Below are 25,247 nucleotides of genomic sequence, written 5' to 3'. Positions count from 1 at the left end.
AGCTCAGTGAGCAACTATCACATAATCAACAAGGATCACTTCAGCATAACCGTTCATTTCAAGTATTCAAATGAGAAACAAAACAAATCGGTAAAAGGATACGGACGGCTCTCAAGAGCCCATTTCCACGCTTATATTCTTGATCCAATCTCATTGACTCTCCGTCAACGTTTTTGAGTACCAACCGTAGAACCCACTTCACTCCCATTCCTTCCACCAAACATACCCCAACCGGGCCCGCACTCCAATCAGTAGCTTTTGGTAATACTCGAGTATACCGGAACCAAGAGTCTCATTACTACAAGATTCCCCAGTACAGTCCCCGTGGCATGTCAATTTTCACGACCAAGCCCTCGCCGGCTCGATTCAATTGACTACCTACGGGGTTGAGCTCAGTAATACAGTAAGGCCGTTGGATATTCGTCCAAACGACACCAAATCAGTTTTCCATGAATGGAATTCAATATCTCATATAGCAAGAGCAGTATTTCAGTAAAACGGTAATCAGTCATTATCGGTATCACAAGGGGTGAGGGCGGTCAAGTACACCCTCACCTCAATCAATTCCAATAGCCAGATAAGCCTTCAAGGCAACAAAATCACATATAGCAAAGCCACATTGTAACATTCAAGTGAGTAGTATACTCACCAATCACGTAGGTGATATTTCATGCACCAACGTCAAAAAGGTCGCCGTGAACCCTCGTCACGTCCTAAAACACGTAAACAAATGCAATGAGACTCGATAACGAGTCCTAAAGCCAAGCCAATCACAACCCCAATGGGTTTCATATGCATATAGAGGCATAATAGCAAACCAGAAAATTCAGCAATGCACCACTTGACCTTAACAAAAAAACAGTTTTCGTCCTCCTCTTGCGGTAATGACACAAAATGCGCTACGCTTATCGGATGAGGGTGTAAGACCCACCATCTCGAAGCTAAAAGACAGATATACAACAATGTAGAAGGCCACTCAGTCCAAATCCTAGCACAACTAGGTCAAAAAATGCAGAAAACCAAGCCAGAACCGTAATTGCAGGTTCCCAAATCACACAATGCTGTAATTCGTCTATCTCGGTCTATACAGGTCCAAATGCATTGATTCCAAAGGCATACGGTAGCTAGGACATCAAGATACATTTCATCAGAAGACACCAACAACAAAATCCAAACCAATTCCAGTCAAAACAGACGATTACAATCGCAGTTCGCACATTCTGATCACCCAGAACAGCAATAGTAATTTCGGCTTATCTCATTCTACACTACTCCAATTGACCTGAACTTTTACAGGCTCCCTTAAAACATCAATACCTACAACTTTCATGTTTTGAGTCAAGGCCAATTCGGCTTCTATCTAGGACCAAAAATTTCGGACAGAATGAAGAACCAAGAACCCTAATTTTCCAGATTTCTTCCAAAACAGAATTTTCTTGCAATTAATCACTTTTTCCACCTCCTAGCTTCCTCAACTATCATTTCCAATCATCATACATAACCACATAATAACAATCATATGAGAACAGAAAAATCCAAATTAAATAGAAAGTGTCATCAATCTCAACCAAAATCATGAAATAACACCAAAGATCATCACTTTAACTCACTTAGGTTGCTCATTAAGCATTATTGGAAAGAGAAAAGGAGTTTCTTCACTACTCACCTTGATACCCAAAGGAATGGAGCAACCTTGCACTTAAATCTTCCAAATTACTTCACAAAACAACTCACTATCACTCCCTTAAGGGTTTCTATGGAACAAAAACAAGATTAAACGGTTGATTGGTTGAATTTGAGCAAGATTGAAGCAAGAGTTTGGAGAGTTTTCTTTCCCTTTTGTTGCTTGAAGAGAATCGGCCAAGGAGAGAAGAAAATAAGGAATTTTTGGTCAATTTTGATATTAATTTGGTAAAGACATGAATAGTGGTCATACAAGTCAATCCAACCAAATGGTGACACTTGTCACCTAATTAATGAATCTCTATCTCTTTGTTCCCTCTCACACCAATCCAAATAACATCCTCTACTTATCCCTTAACACCTGGTAAATTAAATCCAGTATCCAAAACTTAACCTAGTTGGCCGAAAATTGCCGAATTTTTCGCACTAGTGGGTCCCACGTCCGGTATTCACTCTTAATTTCTCAAAACCTAGTCAATACTAGAAAAATCATCTAAAAATTATATTTACTCATAAAATTCACCAGAAAAATTTCCTAAGCCAGAAAATGCAGAAAACATGCCATCAAAGGGGATAAACCCTAGGAAAATTATTAAGAGGAATTTACGGGTTCTCACACTCTCTCCCCCTTAAAAGAATTTCGTCCTCGAAATTCCTTATCATTGACTACTCCGGGATTAAATTGAGCATTATACTTAGCTAACCGATCTGTACCCCTTCACTGGCCAAGTTCAGTAAATTCTTACCTTCCATGAGTTTTACTTGGTCTAGGCAATAATACTAAACCAAAATAAGCACGTTGCATGTGAGTAACACTCAAAACTTTTATGATAACACACATTTATACATTCCAAACAAGATCAAAACATATATATACAAGCCGGTCAAAATTAAGCCACACACATATATACAGCCAGTTAAGTCTAGTACAAACATAAACGATCCACCGAGGAATGGCCTTTCTAGTTCACCAAATCCTTTCTAACCTAAGCCCTCATATCTTTCGTATCCGGGCGCAAGAATCCCATCAACGATAATTCACAACTCGAGCCGGCCGGTCCCAAGAGTAAACCATCCTTATTAAAGATTCCTACCCGACATACATACCTAGCTTCCTCGAGTCCCATGATAATGATTCGTACACTTATCACATGCCCGGTTCATAACTTATGCTCAAACGAGCACTTAAACATATTCATGAAATTAGGACCACAACACCACTTGGCCCAGTCTCACTCCGCGCAGAGACCACGCGAAGTGGCTCTGATACCAATTGTAACAGCCCCACCTTCCCCTAAGGCGAACCAAAGGGGTTAGCGGACTGCCTGCCCAGCTCTCGCCAGGACTACGGGCAGATACACGCGATCTAGAACGTTTCGGAAACGTAAAAGCGCGCTCGTACAAGCCACAAGTATCAAAATAACAAATAAAAAAAATGAAAACGATGAATAGCGGCCTGGACAGCAGAATCCGAGATCCCACCAAACATTAATACATAGCAATTCAACACTTACAACCAAATCGGCATGTCAAAAACTATTCATCATGGATACACATATTCGGTTTGCCATTCAAAAGATGAACCCAATACACATTAGGGTTTCATGCAAAGAGCTAATCAAAATAGACATATACATGGCTCAATTTGGCAATCAACAAGTATGATCTTCCCAAAATGATCATTTTCCTGTAAGGAAAACAAATGGAACGGAGTGAGCTAAAGCTCAGTGAGCAACTATCACATAATCAACAAGGATCACTTCAGCATAACCGTTCATTTCAAGTATTCAAATGAGAAACAAAACAAATCGGTAAAAGGATACGGACGGCTCTCAAGAGCCCATTTCCACGCTTATATTCTTGATCCAATCTCATTGACTCTCCGTCAACGTTTTTGAGTACCAACCGTAGAACCCACTTCACTCCCATTCCTTCCACCAAACATACCCCAACCGGGCCCGCACTCCAATCAGTAGCTTTTGGTAATACTCGAGTATACCGGAACCAAGAGTCTCATTACTACAAGATTCCCCAGTACAGTCCCCGTGGCATGTCAATTTTCACGACCAAGCCCTCGCCGGCTCGATTCAATTGACTACCTACGGGGTTGAGCTCAGTAATACAGTAAGGCCGTTGGATATTCGTCCAAACGACACCAAATCAGTTTTCCATGAATGGAATTCAATATCTCATATAGCAAGAGCAGTATTTCAGTAAAACGGTAATCAGTCATTATCGGTATCACAAGGGGTGAGGGCGGTCAAGTACACCCTCACCTCAATCAATTCCAATAGCCAGATAAGCCTTCAAGGCAACAAAATCACATATAGCAAAGCCACATTGTAACATTCAAGTGAGTAGTATACTCACCAATCACGTAGGTGATATTTCATGCACCAACGTCAAAAAGGTCGCCGTGAACCCTCGTCACGTCCTAAAACACGTAAACAAATGCAATGAGACTCGATAACGAGTCCTAAAGCCAAGCCAATCACAACCCCAATGGGTTTCATATGCATATAGAGGCATAATAGCAAACCAGAAAATTCAGCAATGCACCACTTGACCTTAACAAAAAAACAGTTTTCGTCCTCCTCTTGCGGTAATGACACAAAATGCGCTACGCTTATCGGATGAGGGTGTAAGACCCACCATCTCGAAGCTAAAAGACAGATCTACAACAATGTAGAAGGCCACTCAGTCCAAATCCTAGCACAACTAGGTCAAAAATGCAGAAAACCAAGCCAGAACCGTAATTGCAGGTTCCCAAATCACACAATGCTGTAATTCGTCTATCTCGGTCTATACAGGTCCAAATGCATTGATTCCAAAGGCATACGGTAGCTAGGACATCAAGATACATTTCATCAGAAGACACCAACAACAAAATCCAAACCAATTCCAGTCAAAACAGACGATTACAATCGCAGTTCGCACATTCTGATCACCCAGAACAGCAATAGTAATTTCGGCTTATCTCATTCTACACTACTCCAATTGACCTGAACTTTTACAGGCTCCCTTAAAACATCAATACCTACAACTTTCATGTTTTGAGTCAAGGCCAATTCGGCTTCTATCTAGGACCAAAAATTTCGGACAGAATGAAGAACCAAGAACCCTAATTTTCCAGATTTCTTCCAAAACAGAATTTTCTTGCAATTAATCACTTTTTCCACCTCCTAGCTTCCTCAACTATCATTTCCAATCATCATACATAACCACATAATAACAATCATATGAGAACAGAAAAATCCAAATTAAATAGAAAGTGTCATCAATCTCAACCAAAATCATGAAATAACACCAAAGATCATCACTTTAACTCACTTAGGTTGCTCATTAAGCATTATTGGAAAGAGAAAAGGAGTTTCTTCACTACTCACCTTGATACCCAAAGGAATGGAGCAACCTTGCACTTAAATCTTCCAAATTACTTCACAAAACAACTCACTATCACTCCCTTAAGGGTTTCTATGGAACAAAAACAAGATTAAACGGTTGATTGGTTGAATTTGAGCAAGATTGAAGCAAGAGTTTGGAGAGTTTTCTTTCCCTTTTGTTGCTTGAAGAGAATCGGCCAAGGAGAGAAGAAAATAAGGAATTTTTGGTCAATTTTGATATTAATTTGGTAAAGACATGAATAGTGGTCATACAAGTCAATCCAACCAAATGGTGACACTTGTCACCTAATTAATGAATCTCTATCTCTTTGTTCCCTCTCACACCAATCCAAATAACATCCTCTACTTATCCCTTAACACCTGGTAAATTAAATCCAGTATCCAAAACTTCACCTAGTTGGCCGAAAATTGCCGAATTTTTCGCACTAGTGGGTCCCACGTCCGGTATTCACTCTTAATTTCTCAAAACCTAGTCAATACTAGAAAAATCATCTAAAAATTATATTTACTCATAAAATTCACCAGAAAAATTTCCTAAGCCAGAAAATGCAGAAAACATGCCATTAAAGGGGATAAACCCTAGGAAAATTATTAAGAGGAATTTACGGGTTCTCACACTCTCTCCCCCTTAAAAGAATTTCGTCCTCGAAATTCCTTATCATTGACTACTCCGGGATTAAATTGAGCATTATACTTAGCTAACCGATCTGTACCCCTTCACTGGCCAAGTTCAGTAAATTCTTACCTTCCATGAGTTTTACTTGGTCTAGGCAATAATACTAAACCAAAATAAGCACGTTGCATGTGAGTAACACTCAAAACTTTTATGATAACACACATTTATACATTCCAAACAAGATCAAAACATATATATACAAGCCGGTCAAAATTAAGCCACACACATATATACAGCCAGTTAAGTCTAGTACAAACATAAACGATCCACCGAGGAATGGCCTTTCTAGTTCACCAAATCCTTTCTAACCTAAGCCCTCATATCTTTCGTATCCGGGCGCAAGAATCCCATCAACGATAATTCACAACTCGAGCCGGCCGGTCCCAAGAGTAAACCATCCTTATTAAAGATTCCTACCCGACATACATACCTAGCTTCCTCGAGTCCCATGATAATGATTCGTACACTTATCACATGCCCGGTTCATAACTTATGCTCAAACGAGCACTTAAACATATTCATGAAATTAGGACCACAACACCACTTGGCCCAGTCTCACTCCGCGCAGAGACCACGCGAAGTGGCTCTGATACCAATTGTAACAGCCCCACCTTCCCCTAAGGCGAACCAAAGGGGTTAGCGGACTGCCTGCCCAGCTCTCGCCAGGACTACGGGCAGATACACGCGATCTAGAACGTTTCGGAAACGTAAAAGCGCGCTCGTACAAGCCACAAGTATCAAAATAACAAATAAAAAAAATGAAAACGATGAATAGCGGCCTGGACAGCAGAATCCGAGATCCCACCAAACATTAATACATAGCAATTCAACACTTACAACCAAATCGGCATGTCAAAAACTATTCATCATGGATACACATATTCGGTTTGCAATTCAAAAGATGAACCCAATACACATTAGGGTTTCATGCAAAGAGCTAATCAAAATAGACATATACATGGCTCAATTTGGCAATCAACAAGTATGATCTTCCCAAAATGATCATTTTCCTGTAAGGAAAACAAATGGAACGGAGTGAGCTAAAGCTCAGTGAGCAACTATCACATAATCAACAAGGATCACTTCAGCATAACCGTTCATTTCAAGTATTCAAATGAGAAACAAAACAAATCGGTAAAAGGATATGGACGGCTCTCAAGAGCCCATTTCCACGCTTATATTCTTGATCCAATCTCATTGACTCTCCGTCAACGTTTTTGAGTACCAACCGTAGAACCCACTTCACTCCCATTCCTTCCACCAAACATACCCCAACCGGGCCCGCACTCCAATCAGTAGCTTTTGGTAATACTCGAGTATACCGGAACCAAGAGTCTCATTACTACAAGATTTCCCAGTACAGTCCCCGTGGCATGTCAATTTTCACGACCAAGCCCTCGCCGGCTCGATTCAATTGACTACCTACGGGGTTGAGCTCAGTAATACAGTAAGGCCGTTGGATATTCGTCCAAACGACACCAAATCAGTTTTCCATGAATGGAATTCAATATCTCATATAGCAAGAGCAGTATTTCAGTAAAACGGTAATCAGTCATTATCGGTATCACAAGGGGTGAGGGCGGTCAAGTACACCCTCACCTCAATCAATTCCAATAGCCAGATAAGCCTTCAAGGCAACAAAATCACATATAGCAAAGCCACATTGTAACATTCAAGTGAGTAGTATACTCACCAATCACGTAGGTGATATTTCATGCACCAACGTCAAAAAGGTCGCCGTGAACCCTCGTCACGTCCTAAAACACGTAAACAAATGCAATGAGACTCGATAACGAGTCCTAAAGCCAAGCCAATCACAACCCCAATGGGTTTCATATGCATATAGAGGCATAATAGCAAACCAGAAAATTCAGCAATGCACCACTTGACCTTAACAAAAAAACAGTTTTCGTCCTCCTCTTGCGGTAATGACACAAAATGCGCTACGCTTATCGGATGAGGGTGTAAGACCCACCATCTCGAATCTAAAAGACAGATCTACAACAATGTAGAAGGCTACTCAGTCCAAATCCTAGCACAACTAGGTCAAAAATGCAGAAAACCAAGCCAGAACCGTAATTGCAGGTTCCCAAATCACACAATGCTGTAATTCGTCTATCTCGGTCTATACAGGTCCAAATGCATTGATTCCAAAGGCATACGGTAGCTAGGACATCAAGATACATTTCATCAGAAGACACCAACAACAAAATCCAAACCAATTCCAGTCAAAACAGACGATTACAATCGCAGTTCGCACATTCTGATCATCCAGAACAGCAATAGTAATTTCAGCTTATCTCATTCTACACTACTCCAATTGACCTGAAATTTTACAGGCACCCTTAAAACATCAATACCTACAACTTTCATGTTTTGAGTCAAGGCCAATTCTGTGACGCCCCCACTTCTCCCTAAGGCGAACCAAAGGGTATCCGCGGGACGCCTGCCCAGCTCTCGCCGGGACTCACTACAATCGATCATTCAAAAGCTCGAAATACTTTAAGTAACCTCAATACATAATTAAAGTACTTCGAATATCTCACACTTACAATTATGCAGCTTTCAAGCTTAAATACAACCCAATGGAAAAGGGGTACTATAGCCATCCGTTATAATATAACTTAAAGTCTTCACAAGAAAACAATCTAGTACTACTCACGAGCACCCTTGGTCTCGAACCCTGTAAAAGAAATCCACAACGTGGTATGAGCTACACAGCCCAGTGAGGTTCCAAGACACTCTAACAGTTCAAATAAATCAAATAAGTTGGGCATATCATATGCATGGTTCAAGGTTACACAATGGCAGCACAAGTAATCAAGTAATTCGACAAAAGGTAAAATTCATCATTTGAGTAGGTCGAGTGAGATAAAGTACACACTCGCCTAACAATGATGGACAACTTCATATAACATGTGATTCATGATAATCAAGTGATCAAGTGGATACTTAGCACGTAAGCACGTAAGCAATACAAGTTGATTTCATGGGAGCATATAATTCACGGATATCGAATAATCATATAGATTAGAAATCATATGAGCAAATAGTCAGGTAATCAGGTAGTCATGTGGGTTGGTAAACGGTTCACGGTTAACGGTTAACTGTTCACGGTTGACGGTTAATTGACAAGCATTGGTCATATGCATAGGCCATCATTGGCCGTTATCCCATTTTTACCACGTGAGAGTCGAGGAGATTCACTCCAACGACGTATGCAACCTTAGCATACCAAGTCATGTTATTCGAGTATTTTCAAGCATGAATTATTCATCTCAAAAGAGAACGAGTGCGATAAAGTACACACTCGACTCCATTTTTCAAAACCAAGTAGACTAAGTAAACAATCTAGCAAGTTAAGCATGTATCGAGTTCATATGGTCATTTGATATGGTTAATGATTTAACCAATTCATGTAGATATACAATGCAAGTATACATTCCTTAAATAGGCATGAGTATGGTAAATACTTAACACATAGCACTTAATAATCATGAAATAAGCGTGTCCTAGACTTATTCAATTACGTATTCCTATATGGAACACTCACCTAGTCAAAACAAGCGAGTAGTTTTCAAACAAGCGTTTTAGGTGTCCGCTCCGAGTTCCCCTTGGAGATTCCCTCGAGTGCCTGAGTAAACAACCATTAACTATTATACACTATCACTTAGAACTCCTACTTATCAAAGAAGGTTGTACAATCTAAAGGGAATTCATGAATTGGGCCTTAATTATTAATAATCGAGGCTCAAGAGTAAAGTTTTAAAGTCTAAAGAAAGAGACTAACATTTTTCATGAAATCGAGTTAAAAATGTTCAATCGGTATCGAGAAAAGAAGGCAAGTTTCCAAAATCTCATTTCTAAGAAATTGTCAAATTTTAGCTTTGGGTGTCAATTCTAGAAAAATCGTATCTTGCACTACGTAGGTCCAAAATTGGAAAGCTTGATACCATTGGAAACTACATTCCGAGTACTACAAGTTTCTAGAAGACACTTTCCCATGATTCCAAATGGAAGGTATTCAAAAGTTGGATCAAAGTTACAGCTGTAGAATACTAAGACAGTTTCAAGGTTGGTTTTTGGCCAATTTTGGAAATTCAGTAAAATTCACTTGTTTTGAACTAACCTTTGAAATTTGGAAATCAAATAGTGTTACAATCCAAGAGTATAACAATACAAGCGGATTGAGAAATGGAGTTTCGAGCACCAAGATATAGTAGCCCCAAGTTGAGGAAGATTCAAGACTGAAGAAGAATTTCCAGTTTTGAACCTCCAACACTAGAAATTTAATTCGGTATCGAAACGAACTTGGATTGGTACCAAAATTGGCAGTATTTTACTCCCATATGAAAGGTACCACTCTATCAAATTTCAGGGAAAAATACTTTCGGTAAGGTAGTTAATTAGCCAACCAAGGTTCAAGAAAAATCCTAAGGCAAACTGCCTTTGACTTGCATTTCCCAATTTCCAATCGTCTAACCAAGAAAGTTATCCAACCATGGTTCATTTGTGAAATAAGGGTCTAAGATACACCCATAATATCTTTGGTAAGTGTTTAATATCAAAAACATCAACTAACAAGTTCATTCCAAGATTTGGTTCCAAACCAGTCCCAACATTAGGGTTTTCCAAAACAGAGCAGTCCACTTGTTTCAGTCACAACTCAGTCAATATAGCTCGAAATTGAGCATGGCTTACGCCGTTGGAAAATACATTCATAGTACTAAAACATCACAGAAGAAGTCATTCCCAAATTCGGCACCCATCTGGTTCAAATTCGGGCATCAAGTTGCTGCCTGAACACTTCATTCCAGACGAACAGAGCAACAGGACAGCGAACTTAAAACATTTGGTTCGGCTTGCTCACAAGGAATCAGAACGTGCATTTTATACCAAATTAAAGCTAGGAATGTCTAGTTTCAAACGCCACCGACGGCACATGATTTCGACATCCGAGGACAGAGTTATAGCCAAAATGCCAACGCTGGACAGTGCAATACGGAACAGATTTCCAGATTGCCACTTCTAGGAGAAAAATTCATTTGACCCACCAAACGTTAATGTTTTCCAACGAAAATTTTTACACACATAATATAACATATATACATCAGGTTCATGCCAATAGATCACCAAAAATGGGCCTTCTTATGGCCGAACAAAACAGGGGCATTTTCGGAAATTCTTGCCAAGACCTCTACTTTGAGTTTCCAACAATAACACTCCATAAACTCATCATTATAACCACTAAACTACCATTAAATCCAACATTAATCCTTAAATCAGCAACAACAACCCAAGTGTGGGAATACCAAGAGCCCACTCATTTCATTTTCACCATAAACAAGCTAACTAAGTGCATGCATGAGCTTAATCTTGCTATATAAATTCCAAAAGACAAGAATCCAAGGGTTGATCATTACCTATTCCTTGGGTGTGCAAGATCAGAAATTTCGGCCCTCTTGAAGCTCCAAGAACCCGTGAAGATGCAGCCTTTTGTTAGCTAAATCCAACCTCCAAGAGGTTTGCTAAGTGGTCTCCAAGTTTGGTGTGATTTGGAGGTGATTTGGGGTAGTTTTGGTTGAGATTAGTGTGCAGAATTTTTGTTGCAAATGAGTTAGAGAGAGGGAGTGTTTTGGCCGGCCATGAGGAGAGGGAAGAGAGAGTGTGATTTTGATCTAAGTTGGCTTCTCAAAGAAGATTAAATGTGTGGTGAAAAATTGCTCCAAAGTCAACTCTTGTAAGGCTCGTTTGGCACGTTTTTAGGCTCGATTTTCTCGCGCGTTTGGTTCACTAGTGCACTAAACCTCTAATGCACTCATGTTAATATAAACATTATTCACTCTTAATTGTCTCGAAACAAGGGTCTAAAGTTCCTCAAATAAAGTCGCGCGTGTGAAAACGCGTACCGCCAATTTTACCGCTATAACGCGAAACTTCCGGGAAATTCTTATAACGATAGTACTAATAACTATCACTTGAGTATTTAAACATTAAAATACCGAATTTAGGTCCATTGTACATGTCTCCAATATTCCAAACTTATTGTACTCTCAAGCGGATAAAATCTTCAAGCACTATTCACTGTTTTTACTAAACGCGCTCCAGGAAATTAATTCGTGAAATGAGTTACTTTAAAAATATAACGAAGTTATATTACCATGTATTTAGGTCTAATAAGACTAGAAAATATTCCTCGAGGCAAATATCCAATTAAATAATTTATTAAGCCACAAATTAGGCTTAAAAAAAATAATAGTTTTTACGAGTCCTCACAACCTCCCCTCCTTAAAAGAATTTCGTCCTCGAAATTCATACCTTCTGTAATCTCAGACAACTCTGAACCATGTGGTGTGTTCATGTTATGCTTTCTTTCTGATGCCATTGGTCGGTTTCTCCTTCCATTGACTTGTCGAGGGACAGTTCCATTTCCTTGTGGAGCAGTAGTTTCTCGTGGATACCTCCTTGGACAGTCATGAACTTTATGGTTGGTACTCCCACACCCCATACACTTTCGTCCCTTTAGCCAACAGTTTTCTTCAATGTGATTCGTCCTTCCACAATATCCATAAGTCGGACGAGGTGTTGTGACCTGACTGGCTTGCGAGGTTTTCTTTGATCGTGTCTGTTCTACTGAAGTCCCTCGCGACATAGTTCCTTTTGGTTCCTTTATCATGAGTGGTGCAGGAAATAACAGTCCTACTCCATCCACTTCTTTTCTAACTTTGGGTGGTGGTCCATTTCCTCCTAGTGTACTATCAGATGCATCTCTTTTCCTTGCTTGGAGAGCTCTCAGTTGAGATTTTGTGCTTTCTACCCTTTGCGCTTTTTCGAGAGCGTCACTAAATGTTTCAACCTGTGCTGCAGCAAGGGCATCTTGGATTTCCAAATCTAATCCTTGGATAAACCTTCTTATTCTCTTCCGTTCAGTAGCCACCAATTCTGGGGCATATGTAGATAACTTTGTAAAGCGTGTTTCATACTCAGCTACGCTCAAAGTTCCTTGACGAAGCTTTATAAAATCATCTTCTCTCTTTTCTTGGACAAGTGGAGGAAGAAATTTCTCATTAAATTCACGTACAAAGTTTATCCAAGTCCTTAGGGTTTGATCTCTTTCCCACTTGTTTCTTATAACATTCCACCAGGCTCGGGCTGCTCCTTCAAGTTGAAATACAGCAAAGGTGACTTGTCTCTCCTCTGTGTAATCCAAGGCATCGAATATATTTCTTATATTCTCTAACCAATTCTCAGCCACCTCTGGATCAGGTCCTCCAGCAAACTTGGGCGGGAAAAATTTTTGAAACCGCTCTAAAGCTCGATCCTCCCCTATCTCTTGGTTTCCACGTTGGTTTCCTTGTCCAACACCTTGACCTTGTTGAGCTACCAAGAGCTCCAGGATATCCGTCATGCGAGTTAAAACTTGTCCCATTTGGTCATTTCCTCTCCCAACACTTGACTCAACGTTTTGATCAATACCGGACCCATTAGCTACTCTTTCATTTCGGGGTTGTCTAGGTTGACGTCCCTTTCGTTGTCCTCTAGTTTCCATGTTCACAACTAATCTATACGCACATGCATAACCCTCACACTTAGTTAAAATTGAACTATACTCATATACCAGTAGCAACATTTAAAGAGAATGAAGTCACTTACACAAATAACATTATCACTATGCAAGTAAACACAAACTAGAGTTCATTAAATTATAAAACAAGTTATGGCCAAGTAAAGTTCATGCCAAGTCAAAGTCAATAGCAAAATAAACAAGTGATCATCACAAGTACATTCATCTTCAAGGCGCAGACTCTAAGTTCTACTCCCATCGTCTCACTATAAAAGATCACAAGTAGGGATTCACTAGATTATTGGAACTAGACGATTCTCATTCCCTAACATGCTCGATTTCAATCCCAACACAAGGATCTTTTGAGTTACAATATTTTCCATCTTCCACTCTTAATTATTGTACCATCTTAACCAAACAATTATTGGTTTCCTGCAACCATTCACATGAAATATCGATTCATTCTTATTCCCCAAAAATGGAGATATAAAGTCCTTATGGTTGCCCTCAACTCTCAAGTACTCGGGTACAAGAATCCGAAATAAGGTAATTCACAACTCGAGCCGGCCGGTCCCAAGACTAAATCACCACATTCGAGATTCCTACCCAACATACATATCAAATTCCCTCCAATTATCAAGATAAAGGTTTTACAACCTATAACATTCATGATTCACAGCTTACATTTTTTTTTGAAGGGCACTTAAACCTTTACTCAATCACATAGTAAGGACCATAACACCACTTGGTCCTATCTTGCTCCTTTGTAGAGACCACGTGAATTGGCTCTAAATTTCATTGCTACAAGCAATCATTTAACTTTCAAACCAGTCCCACAGTCCGGCATCCTAAACATTTAAGCCTAGGATACACTACAAAGATCTGAAGCCTAAGCTCTGATACCAACTGTGACGCCCCCACTTCTCCCTAAGGCGAACCAAAGGGTATCCGCGGGACGCCTGCCCAGCTCTCGCCGGGACTCACTACAATCGATCATTCAAAAGCTCGAAATACTTTAAGTAACCTCAATACATAATTAAAGTACTTCGAATATCTCACACTTACAATTATGCAGCTTTCAAGCTTAAATACAACCCAATGGAAAAGGGGTACTATAGCCATCCGTTATAATATAACTTAAAGTCTTCAAAAGAAAACAATCTAGTACTACTCACGAGCACCCTTGGTCTCGAACCCTGTAAAAGAAATCCACAACGTGGTATGAGCTACACAGCCCAGTGAGGTTCCAAGACACTCTAACAGTTCAAATAAATCAAATAAGTTGGGCATATCATATGCATGGTTCAAGGTTACACAATGGCATGTTATCATGAGGTGATAATCATTGTACAGGTAATTTGAGACATTTATCATGGTATGAGACATTGGCATGTATAGTTCACGAGTGATTGGAGCTTATTACAGGCATAGCTCAGGATTTCATGTTGGCATTTTAGCACGAAACAATTATTATGATACAAGGTAAACATATACTGTAGGATACGGTGTTCCAGTGGAACTCTGTCGGTCATCTGCACCTTATGACTTCCGGATCCCCTCGGTTTGACTGGCCATCACCTTATCCCTCCAGTGGTAATACTCGAGTATACCGAAACGGTTGTCCAGGGTTCCAACCTACCCGACCGAGCCCAGTCCTGGCTCGAGTAGGTCAGTAACCGAGGCAGGGCCCAAGTTCAGCTTAGAGCTTACAACATGCACAAGTAATCAAGTAATTCGACAAAAGGTAAAATTCATCATTTGAGTAGGTCGAGTGAGATAAAGTACACACTCGCCTAACAATGATGGACAACTTCATATAACATGTGATTCATGATAATCAAGTGATCAAGTGGATACTTAGCACGTAAGCACGTAAGCAATACAAGTTGATTTCATGGGAGCATATAATTCACGGATATCGAATAATCATATAGATTAGAAATCATATGAGCAAATAGTCAGGTAATCAGGTAGTCATGTGGGTTGGTAAACGGTTCACGGTTAACGGTTAACTGTTCACGGTTGACGGTTAATTGACAAGCATTGGTCATATGCATAGGCCATCATTGGCCGTTATCCCATTTTTACCACGTGAGAGTCGAGGAGATTCACTCCAACGACGTATGCAACCTTAGCATACCAAGTCATGTTATTCGAGTATTTTCAAGCATGAATTATTCATCTCAAAAGAGAACGAGTGCGATAAAGTACACACTCGACTCCATTTTTCAAAACCAAGTAGACTAAGTAAACAATCTAGCAAGTTAAGCATGTATCGAGTTCATATGGTCATTTGATATGGTTAATGATTTAACCAATTCATGTAGATATACAATGCAAGTATACATTCCTTAAATAGGCATGAGTATGGTAAATACTTAACACATAGCACTTAATAATCATGAAATAAGCGTGTCCTAGACTTATTCAATTACGTATTCCTATATGGAACACTCACCTAGTCAAAACAAGCGAGTAGTTTTCAAACAAGCGTTTTAGGTGTCCGCTCCGAGTTCCCCTTGGAGATTCCCTCGAGTGCCTGAGTAAACAACCATTAACTATTATACACTATCACTTAGAACTCCTACTTATCAAAGAAGGTTGTACAATCTAAAGGGAATTCATGAATTGGGCCTTAATTATTAATAATCGAGGCTCAAGAGTAAAGTTTTAAAGTCTAAAGAAAGAGACTAACATTTTTCATGAAATCGAGTTAAAAATGTTCAATCGGTATCGAGAAAAGAAGGCAAGTTTCCAAAATCTCATTTCTAAGAAATTGTCAAATTTTAGCTTTGGGTGTCAATTCTAGAAAAATCGTATCTTGCACTACGTAGGTCCAAAATTGGAAAGCTTGATACCATTGGAAACTACATTCCGAGTACTACAAGTTTCTAGAAGACACTTTCCCATGATTCCAAATGGAAGGTATTCAAAAGTTGGATCAAAGTTACAGCTGTAGAATACTAAGACAGTTTCAAGGTTGGTTTTTGGCCAATTTTGGAAATTCAGTAAAATTCACTTGTTTTGAACTAACCTTTGAAATTTGGAAATCAAATAGTGTTACAATCCAAGAGTATAACAATACAAGCGGATTGAGAAATGGAGTTTCGAGCACCAAGATATAGTAGCCCCAAGTTGAGGAAGATTCAAGACTGAAGAAGAATTTCCAGTTTTGAACCTCCAACACTAGAAATTTAATTCGGTATCGAAACGAACTTGGATTGGTACCAAAATTGGCAGTATTTTACTCCCATATGAAAGGTACCACTCTATCAAATTTCAGGGAAAAATACTTTCGGTAAGGTAGTTAATTAGCCAACCAAGGTTCAAGAAAAATCCTAAGGCAAACTGCCTTTGACTTGCATTTCCCAATTTCCAATCGTCTAACCAAGAAAGTTATCCAACCATGGTTCATTTGTGAAATAAGGGTCTAAGATACACCCATAATATCTTTGGTAAGTGTTTAATATCAAAAACATCAACTAACAAGTTCATTCCAAGATTTGGTTCCAAACCAGTCCCAACATTAGGGTTTTCCAAAACAGAGCAGTCCACTTGTTTCAGTCACAACTCAGTCAATATAGCTCGAAATTGAGCATGGCTTACGCCGTTGGAAAATACATTCATAGTACTAAAACATCACAGAAGAAGTCATTCCCAAATTCGGCACCCATCTGGTTCAAATTCGGGCATCAAGTTGCTGCCTGAACACTTCATTCCAGACGAACAGAGCAACAGGACAGCGAACTTAAAACATTTGGTTCGGCTTGCTCACAAGGAATCAGAACGTGCATTTTATACCAAATTAAAGCTAGGAATGTCTAGTTTCAAACGCCACCGACGGCACATGATTTCGACATCCGAGGACAGAGTTATAGCCAAAATGCCAACGCTGGACAGTGCAATACGGAACAGATTTCCAGATTGCCACTTCTAGGAGAAAAATTCATTTGACCCACCAAACGTTAATGTTTTCCAACGAAAATTTTTACACACATAATATAACATATATACATCAGGTTCATGCCAATAGATCACCAAAAATGGGCCTTCTTATGGCCGAACAAAACAGGGGCATTTTCGGAAATTCTTGCCAAGACCTCTACTTTGAGTTTCCAACAATAACACTCCATAAACTCATCATTATAACCACTAAACTACCATTAAATCCAACATTAATCCTTAAATCAGCAACAACAACCCAAGTGTGGGAATACCAAGAGCCCACTCATTTCATTTTCACCATAAACAAGCTAACTAAGTGCATGCATGAGCTTAATCTTGCTATATAAATTCCAAAAGACAAGAATCCAAGGGTTGATCATTACCTATTCCTTGGGTGTGCAAGATCAGAAATTTCGGCCCTCTTGAAGCTCCAAGAACCCGTGAAGATGCAGCCTTTTGTTAGCTAAATCCAACCTCCAAGAGGTTTGCTAAGTGGTCTCCAAGTTTGGTGTGATTTGGAGGTGATTTGGGGTAGTTTTGGTTGAGATTAGTGTGCAGAATTTTTGTTGCAAATGAGTTAGAGAGAGGGAGTGTTTTGGCCGGCCATGAGGAGAGGGAAGAGAGAGTGTGATTTTGATCTAAGTTGGCTTCTCAAAGAAGATTAAATGTGTGGTGAAAAATTGCTCCAAAGTCAACTCTTGTAAGGCTCGTTTGGCACGTTTTTAGGCTCGATTTTCTCGCGCGTTTGGTTCACTAGTGCACTAAACCTCTAATGCACTCATGTTAATATAAACATTATTCACTCTTAATTGTCTCGAAACAAGGGTCTAAAGTTCCTCAAATAAAGTCGCGCGTGTGAAAACGCGTACCGCCAATTTTACCGCTATAACGCGAAACTTCCGGGAAATTCTTATAACGATAGTACTAATAACTATCACTTGAGTATTTAAACATTAAAATACCGAATTTAGGTCCATTGTACATGTCTCCAATATTCCAAACTTATTGTACTCTCAAGCGGATAAAATCTTCAAGCACTATTCACTGTTTTTACTAAACGCGCTCCAGGAAATTAATTCGTGAAATGAGTTACTTTAAAAATATAACGAAGTTATATTACCATGTATTTAGGTCTAATAAGACTAGAAAATATTCCTCGAGGCAAATATCCAATTAAATAATTTATTAAGCCACAAATTAGGCTAAAAAAAATAATAGTTTTTACGAGTCCTCACAACCTCCCCTCCTTAAAAGAATTTCGTCCTCGAAATTCATACCTTCTGTAATCTCAGACAACTCTGAACCATGTGGTGTGTTCATGTTATGCTTTCTTTCTGATGCCATTGGTCGGTTTCTCCTTCCATTGACTTGTCGAGGGACAGTTCCATTTCCTTGTGGAGCAGTAGTTTCTCGTGGATACCTCCTTGGACAGTCATGAACTTTATGGTTGGTACTCCCACACCCCATACACTTTCGTCCCTTTAGCCAACAGTTTTCTTCAATGTGATTCGTCCTTCCACAATATCCATAAGTCGGACGAGGTGTTGTGACCTGACTGGCTTGCGAGGTTTTCTTTGATCGTGTCTGTTCTACTGAAGTCCCTCGCGACATAGTTCCTTTTGGTTCCTTTATCATGAGTGGTGCAGGAAATAACAGTCCTACTCCATCCACTTCTTTTCTAACTTTGGGTGGTGGTCCATTTCCTCCTAGTGTACTATCAGATGCATCTCTTTTCCTTGCTTGGAGAGCTCTCAGTTGAGATTTTGTGCTTTCTACCCTTTGCGCTTTTTCGAGAGCGTCACTAAATGTTTCAACCTGTGCTGCAGCAAGGGCATCTTGGATTTCCAAATCTAATCCTTGGATAAACCTTCTTATTCTCTTCCGTTCAGTAGCCACCAATTCTGGGGCATATGTAGATAACTTTGTAAAGCGTGTTTCATACTCAGCTACGCTCAAAGTTCCTTGACGAAGCTTTATAAAATCATCTTCTCTCTTTTCTTGGACAAGTGGAGGAAGAAATTTCTCATTAAATTCACGTACAAAGTTTATCCAAGTCCTTAGGGTTTGATCTCTTTCCCACTTGTTTCTTATAACATTCCACCAGGCTCGGGCTGCTCCTTCAAGTTGAAATACAGCAAAGGTGACTTGTCTCTCCTCTGTGTAATCCAAGGCATCGAATATATTTCTTATATTCTCTAACCAATTCTCAGCCACCTCTGGATCAGGTCCTCCAGCAAACTTGGGCGGGAAAAATTTTTGAAACCGCTCTAAAGCTCGATCCTCCCCTATCTCTTGGTTTCCACGTTGGTTTCCTTGTCCAACACCTTGACCTTGTTGAGCTACCAAGAGCTCCAGGATATCCGTCATGCGAGTTAAAACTTGTCCCATTTGGTCATTTCCTCTCCCAACACTTGACTCAACGTTTTGATCAATACCGGACCCATTAGCTACTCTTTCATTTCGGGGTTGTCTAGGTTGACGTCCCTTTCGTTGTCCTCTAGTTTCCATGTTCACAACTAATCTATACGCACATGCATAACCCTCACACTTAGTTAAAATTGAACTATACTCATATACCAGTAGCAACATTTAAAGAGAATGAAGTCACTTACACAAATAACATTATCACTATGCAAGTAAACACAAACTAGAGTTCATTAAATTATAAAACAAGTTATGGCCAAGTAAAGTTCATGCCAAGTCAAAGTCAATAGCAAAATAAACAAGTGATCATCACAAGTACATTCATCTTCAAGGCGCAGACTCTAAGTTCTACTCCCATCGTCTCACTATAAAAGATCACAAGTAGGGATTCACTAGATTATTGGAACTAGACGATTCTCATTCCCTAACATGCTCGATTTCAATCCCAACACAAGGATCTTTTGAGTTACAATATTTTCCATCTTCCACTCTTAATTATTGTACCATCTTAACCAAACAATTATTGGTTTCCTGCAACCATTCACATGAAATATCGATTCATTCTTATTCCCCAAAAATGGAGATATAAAGTCCTTATGGTTGCCCTCAACTCTCAAGTACTCGGGTACAAGAATCCGAAATAAGGTAATTCACAACTCGAGCCGGCCGGTCCCAAGACTAAATCACCACATTCGAGATTCCTACCCAACATACATATCAAATTCCCTCCAATTATCAAGATAAAGGTTTTACAACCTATAACATTCATGATTCACAGCTTACATTTTTTTTTGAAGGGCACTTAAACCTTTACTCAATCACATAGTAAGGACCATAACACCACTTGGTCCTATCTTGCTCCTTTGTAGAGACCACGTGAATTGGCTCTAAATTTCATTGCTACAAGCAATCATTTAACTTTCAAACCAGTCCCACAGTCCGGCATCCTAAACATTTAAGCCTAGGATACACTACAAAGATCTGAAGCCTAAGCTCTGATACCAACTGTGACGCCCCCACTTCTCCCTAAGGCGAACCAAAGGGTATCCGCGGGACGCCTGCCCAGCTCTCGCCGGGACTCACTACAATCGATCATTCAAAAGCTCGAAATACTTTAAGTAACCTCAATACATAATTAAAGTACTTCGAATATCTCACACTTACAATTATGCAGCTTTCAAGCTTAAATACAACCCAATGGAAAAGGGGTACTATAGCCATCCGTTATAATATAACTTAAAGTCTTCAAAAGAAAACAATCTAGTACTACTCACGAGCACCCTTGGTCTCGAACCCTGTAAAAGAAATCCACAACGTGGTATGAGCTACACAGCCCAGTGAGGTTCCAAGACACTCTAACAGTTCAAATAAATCAAATAAGTTGGGCATATCATATGCATGGTTCAAGGTTACACAATGGCATGTTATCATGAGGTGATAATCATTGTACAGGTAATTTGAGACATTTATCATGGTATGAGACATTGGCATGTATAGTTCACGAGTGATTGGAGCTTATTACAGGCATAGCTCAGGATTTCATGTTGGCATTTTAGCACGAAACAATTATTATGATACAAGGTAAACATATACTGTAGGATACGGTGTTCCAGTGGAACTCTGTCGGTCATCTGCACCTTATGACTTCCGGATCCCCTCGGTTTGACTGGCCATCACCTTATCCCTCCAGTGGTAATACTCGAGTATACCGAAACGGTTGTCCAGGGTTCCAACCTACCCGACCGAGCCCAGTCCTGGCTCGAGTAGGTCAGTAACCGAGGCAGGGCCCAAGTTCAGCTTAGAGCTTACAACATGCACAAGTAATCAAGTAATTCGACAAAAGGTAAAATTCATCATTTGAGTAGGTCGAGTGAGATAAAGTACACACTCGCCTAACAATGATGGACAACTTCATATAACATGTGATTCATGATAATCAAGTGATCAAGTGGATACTTAGCACGTAAGCACGTAAGCAATACAAGTTGATTTCATGGGAGCATATAATTCACGGATATCGAATAATCATATAGATTAGAAATCATATGAGCAAATAGTCAGGTAATCAGGTAGTCATGTGGGTTGGTAAACGGTTCACGGTTAACGGTTAACTGTTCACGGTTGACGGTTAATTGACAAGCATTGGTCATATGCATAGGCCATCATTGGCCGTTATCCCATTTTTACCACGTGAGAGTCGAGGAGATTCACTCCAACGACGTATGCAACCTTAGCATACCAAGTCATGTTATTCGAGTATTTTCAAGCATGAATTATTCATCTCAAAAGAGAACGAGTGCGATAAAGTACACACTCGACTCCATTTTTCAAAACCAAGTAGACTAAGTAAACAATCTAGCAAGTTAAGCATGTATCGAGTTCATATGGTCATTTGATATGGTTAATGATTTAACCAATTCATGTAGATATACAATGCAAGTATACATTCCTTAAATAGGCATGAGTATGGTAAATACTTAACACATAGCACTTAATAATCATGAAATAAGCGTGTCCTAGACTTATTCAATTACGTATTCCTATATGGAACACTCACCTAGTCAAAACAAGCGAGTAGTTTTCAAACAAGCGTTTTAGGTGTCCGCTCCGAGTTCCCCTTGGAGATTCCCTCGAGTGCCTGAGTAAACAACCATTAACTATTATACACTATCACTTAGAACTCCTACTTATCAAAGAAGGTTGTACAATCTAAAGGGAATTCATGAATTGGGCCTTAATTATTAATAATCGAGGCTCAAGAGTAAAGTTTTAAAGTCTAAAGAAAGAGACTAACATTTTTCATGAAATCGAGTTAAAAATGTTCAATCGGTATCGAGAAAAGAAGGCAAGTTTCCAAAATCTCATTTCTAAGAAATTGTCAAATTTTAGCTTTGGGTGTCAATTCTAGAAAAATCGTATCTTGCACTACGTAGGTCCAAAATTGGAAAGCTTGATACCATTGGAAACTACATTCCGAGTACTACAAGTTTCTAGAAGACACTTTCCCATGATTCCAAATGGAAGGTATTCAAAAGTTGGATCAAAGTTACAGCTGTAGAATACTAAGACAGTTTCAAGGTTGGTTTTTGGCCAATTTTGGAAATTCAGTAAAATTCACTTGTTTTGAACTAACCTTTGAAATTTGGAAATCAAATAGTGTTACAATCCAAGAGTATAACAATACAAGCGGATTGAGAAATGGAGTTTCGAGCACCAAGATATAGTAGCCCCAAGTTGAGGAAGATTCAAGACTGAAGAAGAATTTCCAGTTTTGAACCTCCAACACTAGAAATTTAATTCGGTATCGAAACGAACTTGGATTGGTACCAAAATTGGCAGTATTTTACTCCCATATGAAAGGTACCACTCTATCAAATTTCAGGGAAAAATACTTTCGGTAAGGTAGTTAATTAGCCAACCAAGGTTCAAGAAAAATCCTAAGGCAAACTGCCTTTGACTTGCATTTCCCAATTTCCAATCGTCTAACCAAGAAAGTTATCCAACCATGGTTCATTTGTGAAATAAGGGTCTAAGATACACCCATAATATCTTTGGTAAGTGTTTAATATCAAAAACATCAACTAACAAGTTCATTCCAAGATTTGGTTCCAAACCAGTCCCAACATTAGGGTTTTCCAAAACAGAGCAGTCCACTTGTTTCAGTCACAACTCAGTCAATATAGCTCGAAATTGAGCATGGCTTACGCCGTTGGAAAATACATTCATAGTACTAAAACATCACAGAAGAAGTCATTCCCAAATTCGGCACCCATCTGGTTCAAATTCGGGCATCAAGTTGCTGCCTGAACACTTCATTCCAGACGAACAGAGCAACAGGACAGCGAACTTAAAACATTTGGTTCGGCTTGCTCACAAGGAATCAGAACGTGCATTTTATACCAAATTAAAGCTAGGAATGTCTAGTTTCAAACGCCACCGACGGCACATGATTTCGACATCCGAGGACAGAGTTATAGCCAAAATGCCAACGCTGGACAGTGCAATACGGAACAGATTTCCAGATTGCCACTTCTAGGAGAAAAATTCATTTGACCCACCAAACGTTAATGTTTTCCAACGAAAATTTTTACACACATAATATAACATATAAACATCAGGTTCATGCCAATAGATCACCAAAAATGGGCCTTCTTATGGCCGAACAAAACAGGGGCATTTTCGGAAATTCTTGCCAAGACCTCTACTTTGAGTTTCCAACAATAACACTCCATAAACTCATCATTATAACCACTAAACTACCATTAAATCCAACATTAATCCTTAAATCAGCAACAACAACCCAAGTGTGGGAATACCAAGAGCCCACTCATTTCATTTTCACCATAAACAAGCTAACTAAGTGCATGCATGAGCTTAATCTTGCTATATAAATTCCAAAAGACAAGAATCCAAGGGTTGATCATTACCTATTCCTTGGGTGTGCAAGATCAGAAATTTCGGCCCTCTTGAAGCTCCAAGAACCCGTGAAGATGCAGCCTTTTGTTAGCTAAATCCAACCTCCAAGAGGTTTGCTAAGTGGTCTCCAAGTTTGGTGTGATTTGGAGGTGATTTGGGGTAGTTTTGGTTGAGATTAGTGTGCAGAATTTTTGTTGCAAATGAGTTAGAGAGAGGGAGTGTTTTGGCCGGCCATGAGGAGAGGGAAGAGAGAGTGTGATTTTGATCTAAGTTGGCTTCTCAAAGAAGATTAAATGTGTGGTGAAAAATTGCTCCAAAGTCAACTCTTGTAAGGCTCGTTTGGCACGTTTTTAGGCTCGATTTTCTCGCGCGTTTGGTTCACTAGTGCACTAAACCTCTAATGCACTCATGTTAATATAAACATTATTCACTCTTAATTGTCTCGAAACAAGGGTCTAAAGTTCATATATATACAAGCCGGTCAAAATTAAGCCACACACATATATACAGCCAGTTAAGTCTAGTACAAACATAAACGATCCACCGAGGAATGGCCTTTCTAGTTCACCAAATCCTTTCTAACCTAAGCCCTCATATCTTTCGTATCCGGGCGCAAGAATCCCATCAACGATAATTCACAACTCGAGCCGGCCGGTCCCAAGAGTAAACCATCCTTATTAAAGATTCCTACCCGACATACATACCTAGCTTCCTCGAGTCCCATGATAATGATTCGTACACTTATCACATGCCCGGTTCATAACTTATGCTCAAACGAGCACTTAAACATATTCATGAAATTAGGACCACAACACCACTTGGCCCAGTCTCACTCCGCGCAGAGACCACGCGAAGTGGCTCTGATACCAATTGTAACAGCCCCACCTTCCCCTAAGGCGAACCAAAGGGGTTAGCGGACTGCCTGCCCAGCTCTCGCCAGGACTACGGGCAGATACACGCGATCTAGAACGTTTCGGAAACGTAAAAGCGCGCTCGTACAAGCCACAAGTATCAAAATAACAAATAAAAAAAATGAAAACGATGAATAGCGGCCTGGACAGCAGAATCCGAGATCCCACCAAACATTAATACATAGCAATTCAACACTTACAACCAAATCGGCATGTCAAAAACT

At 39.7% G+C, this 25,247-nt stretch overlaps 2 protein-coding genes and 1 long non-coding RNA gene across 4 annotated transcripts; all 3 read right to left on the bottom strand.

The window, feature by feature from the left end:
• Nucleotides 1–8,401: 8,401 nt before the first annotated feature.
• Nucleotides 8,402–11,837, bottom strand: LOC140015054 (uncharacterized). Of its 2 annotated transcripts, XR_011821814.1 has the most exons (3): nucleotides 11,187–11,837; nucleotides 9,317–9,397; nucleotides 8,402–8,446 (listed from the first exon to the last, which is right to left on the bottom strand). It is a non-coding gene; the product is annotated as an uncharacterized lncRNA (long non-coding RNA). The 2 variants fall into 2 exon arrangements; XR_011821813.1 differs by lacking the exon at nucleotides 8,402–8,446 and having other exon boundaries at nucleotides 9,019–9,397.
• A 238-nt stretch (nucleotides 11,838–12,075) lies between these two features.
• On the bottom strand, nucleotides 12,076–18,306 carry LOC140015201 (uncharacterized). The gene is made up of 4 exons (XM_072067110.1): nucleotides 17,656–18,306; nucleotides 15,786–15,866; nucleotides 12,356–14,523; nucleotides 12,076–12,084 (listed from the first exon to the last, which is right to left on the bottom strand). Exons 3-4 carry the CDS (start codon nucleotides 13,391–13,393, stop codon nucleotides 12,076–12,078), a joined length of 1,047 nt encoding a protein of 348 aa, XP_071923211.1. The 5' UTR covers nucleotides 13,394–14,523; nucleotides 15,786–15,866; nucleotides 17,656–18,306.
• Nucleotides 18,307–18,543: 237 nt separating this feature from the next.
• On the bottom strand, nucleotides 18,544–24,509 carry LOC140015200 (uncharacterized). Its single transcript, XM_072067109.1, has 4 exons — nucleotides 24,124–24,509; nucleotides 22,254–22,334; nucleotides 18,824–20,991; nucleotides 18,544–18,552 (listed from the first exon to the last, which is right to left on the bottom strand). Exons 3-4 carry the CDS (start codon nucleotides 19,859–19,861, stop codon nucleotides 18,544–18,546), a joined length of 1,047 nt encoding a protein of 348 aa, XP_071923210.1. The 5' UTR covers nucleotides 19,862–20,991; nucleotides 22,254–22,334; nucleotides 24,124–24,509.
• Nucleotides 24,510–25,247: the final 738 nt, after the last annotated feature.

Source organism: Coffea arabica, chromosome 10e, assembly GCF_036785885.1.
Source record: "Coffea arabica cultivar ET-39 chromosome 10e, Coffea Arabica ET-39 HiFi, whole genome shotgun sequence".
NCBI classification, from domain to species: domain Eukaryota; kingdom Viridiplantae; phylum Streptophyta; class Magnoliopsida; order Gentianales; family Rubiaceae; genus Coffea; species Coffea arabica.
The sequence above is the reverse complement of the archived record's forward strand: the minus strand, read 5'-3'. Positions and strand labels throughout refer to the sequence as shown.

Bases quoted from the DNA above. Each gene is read 5' to 3' on its own strand.
- LOC140015201 (XM_072067110.1), bottom strand. From the start codon at position 13,393: ATGTTGCTACTGGTATATGAGTATAGTTCAATTTTAACTAAGTGTGAG.
- LOC140015200 (XM_072067109.1), bottom strand. From the start codon at position 19,861: ATGTTGCTACTGGTATATGAGTATAGTTCAATTTTAACTAAGTGTGAG.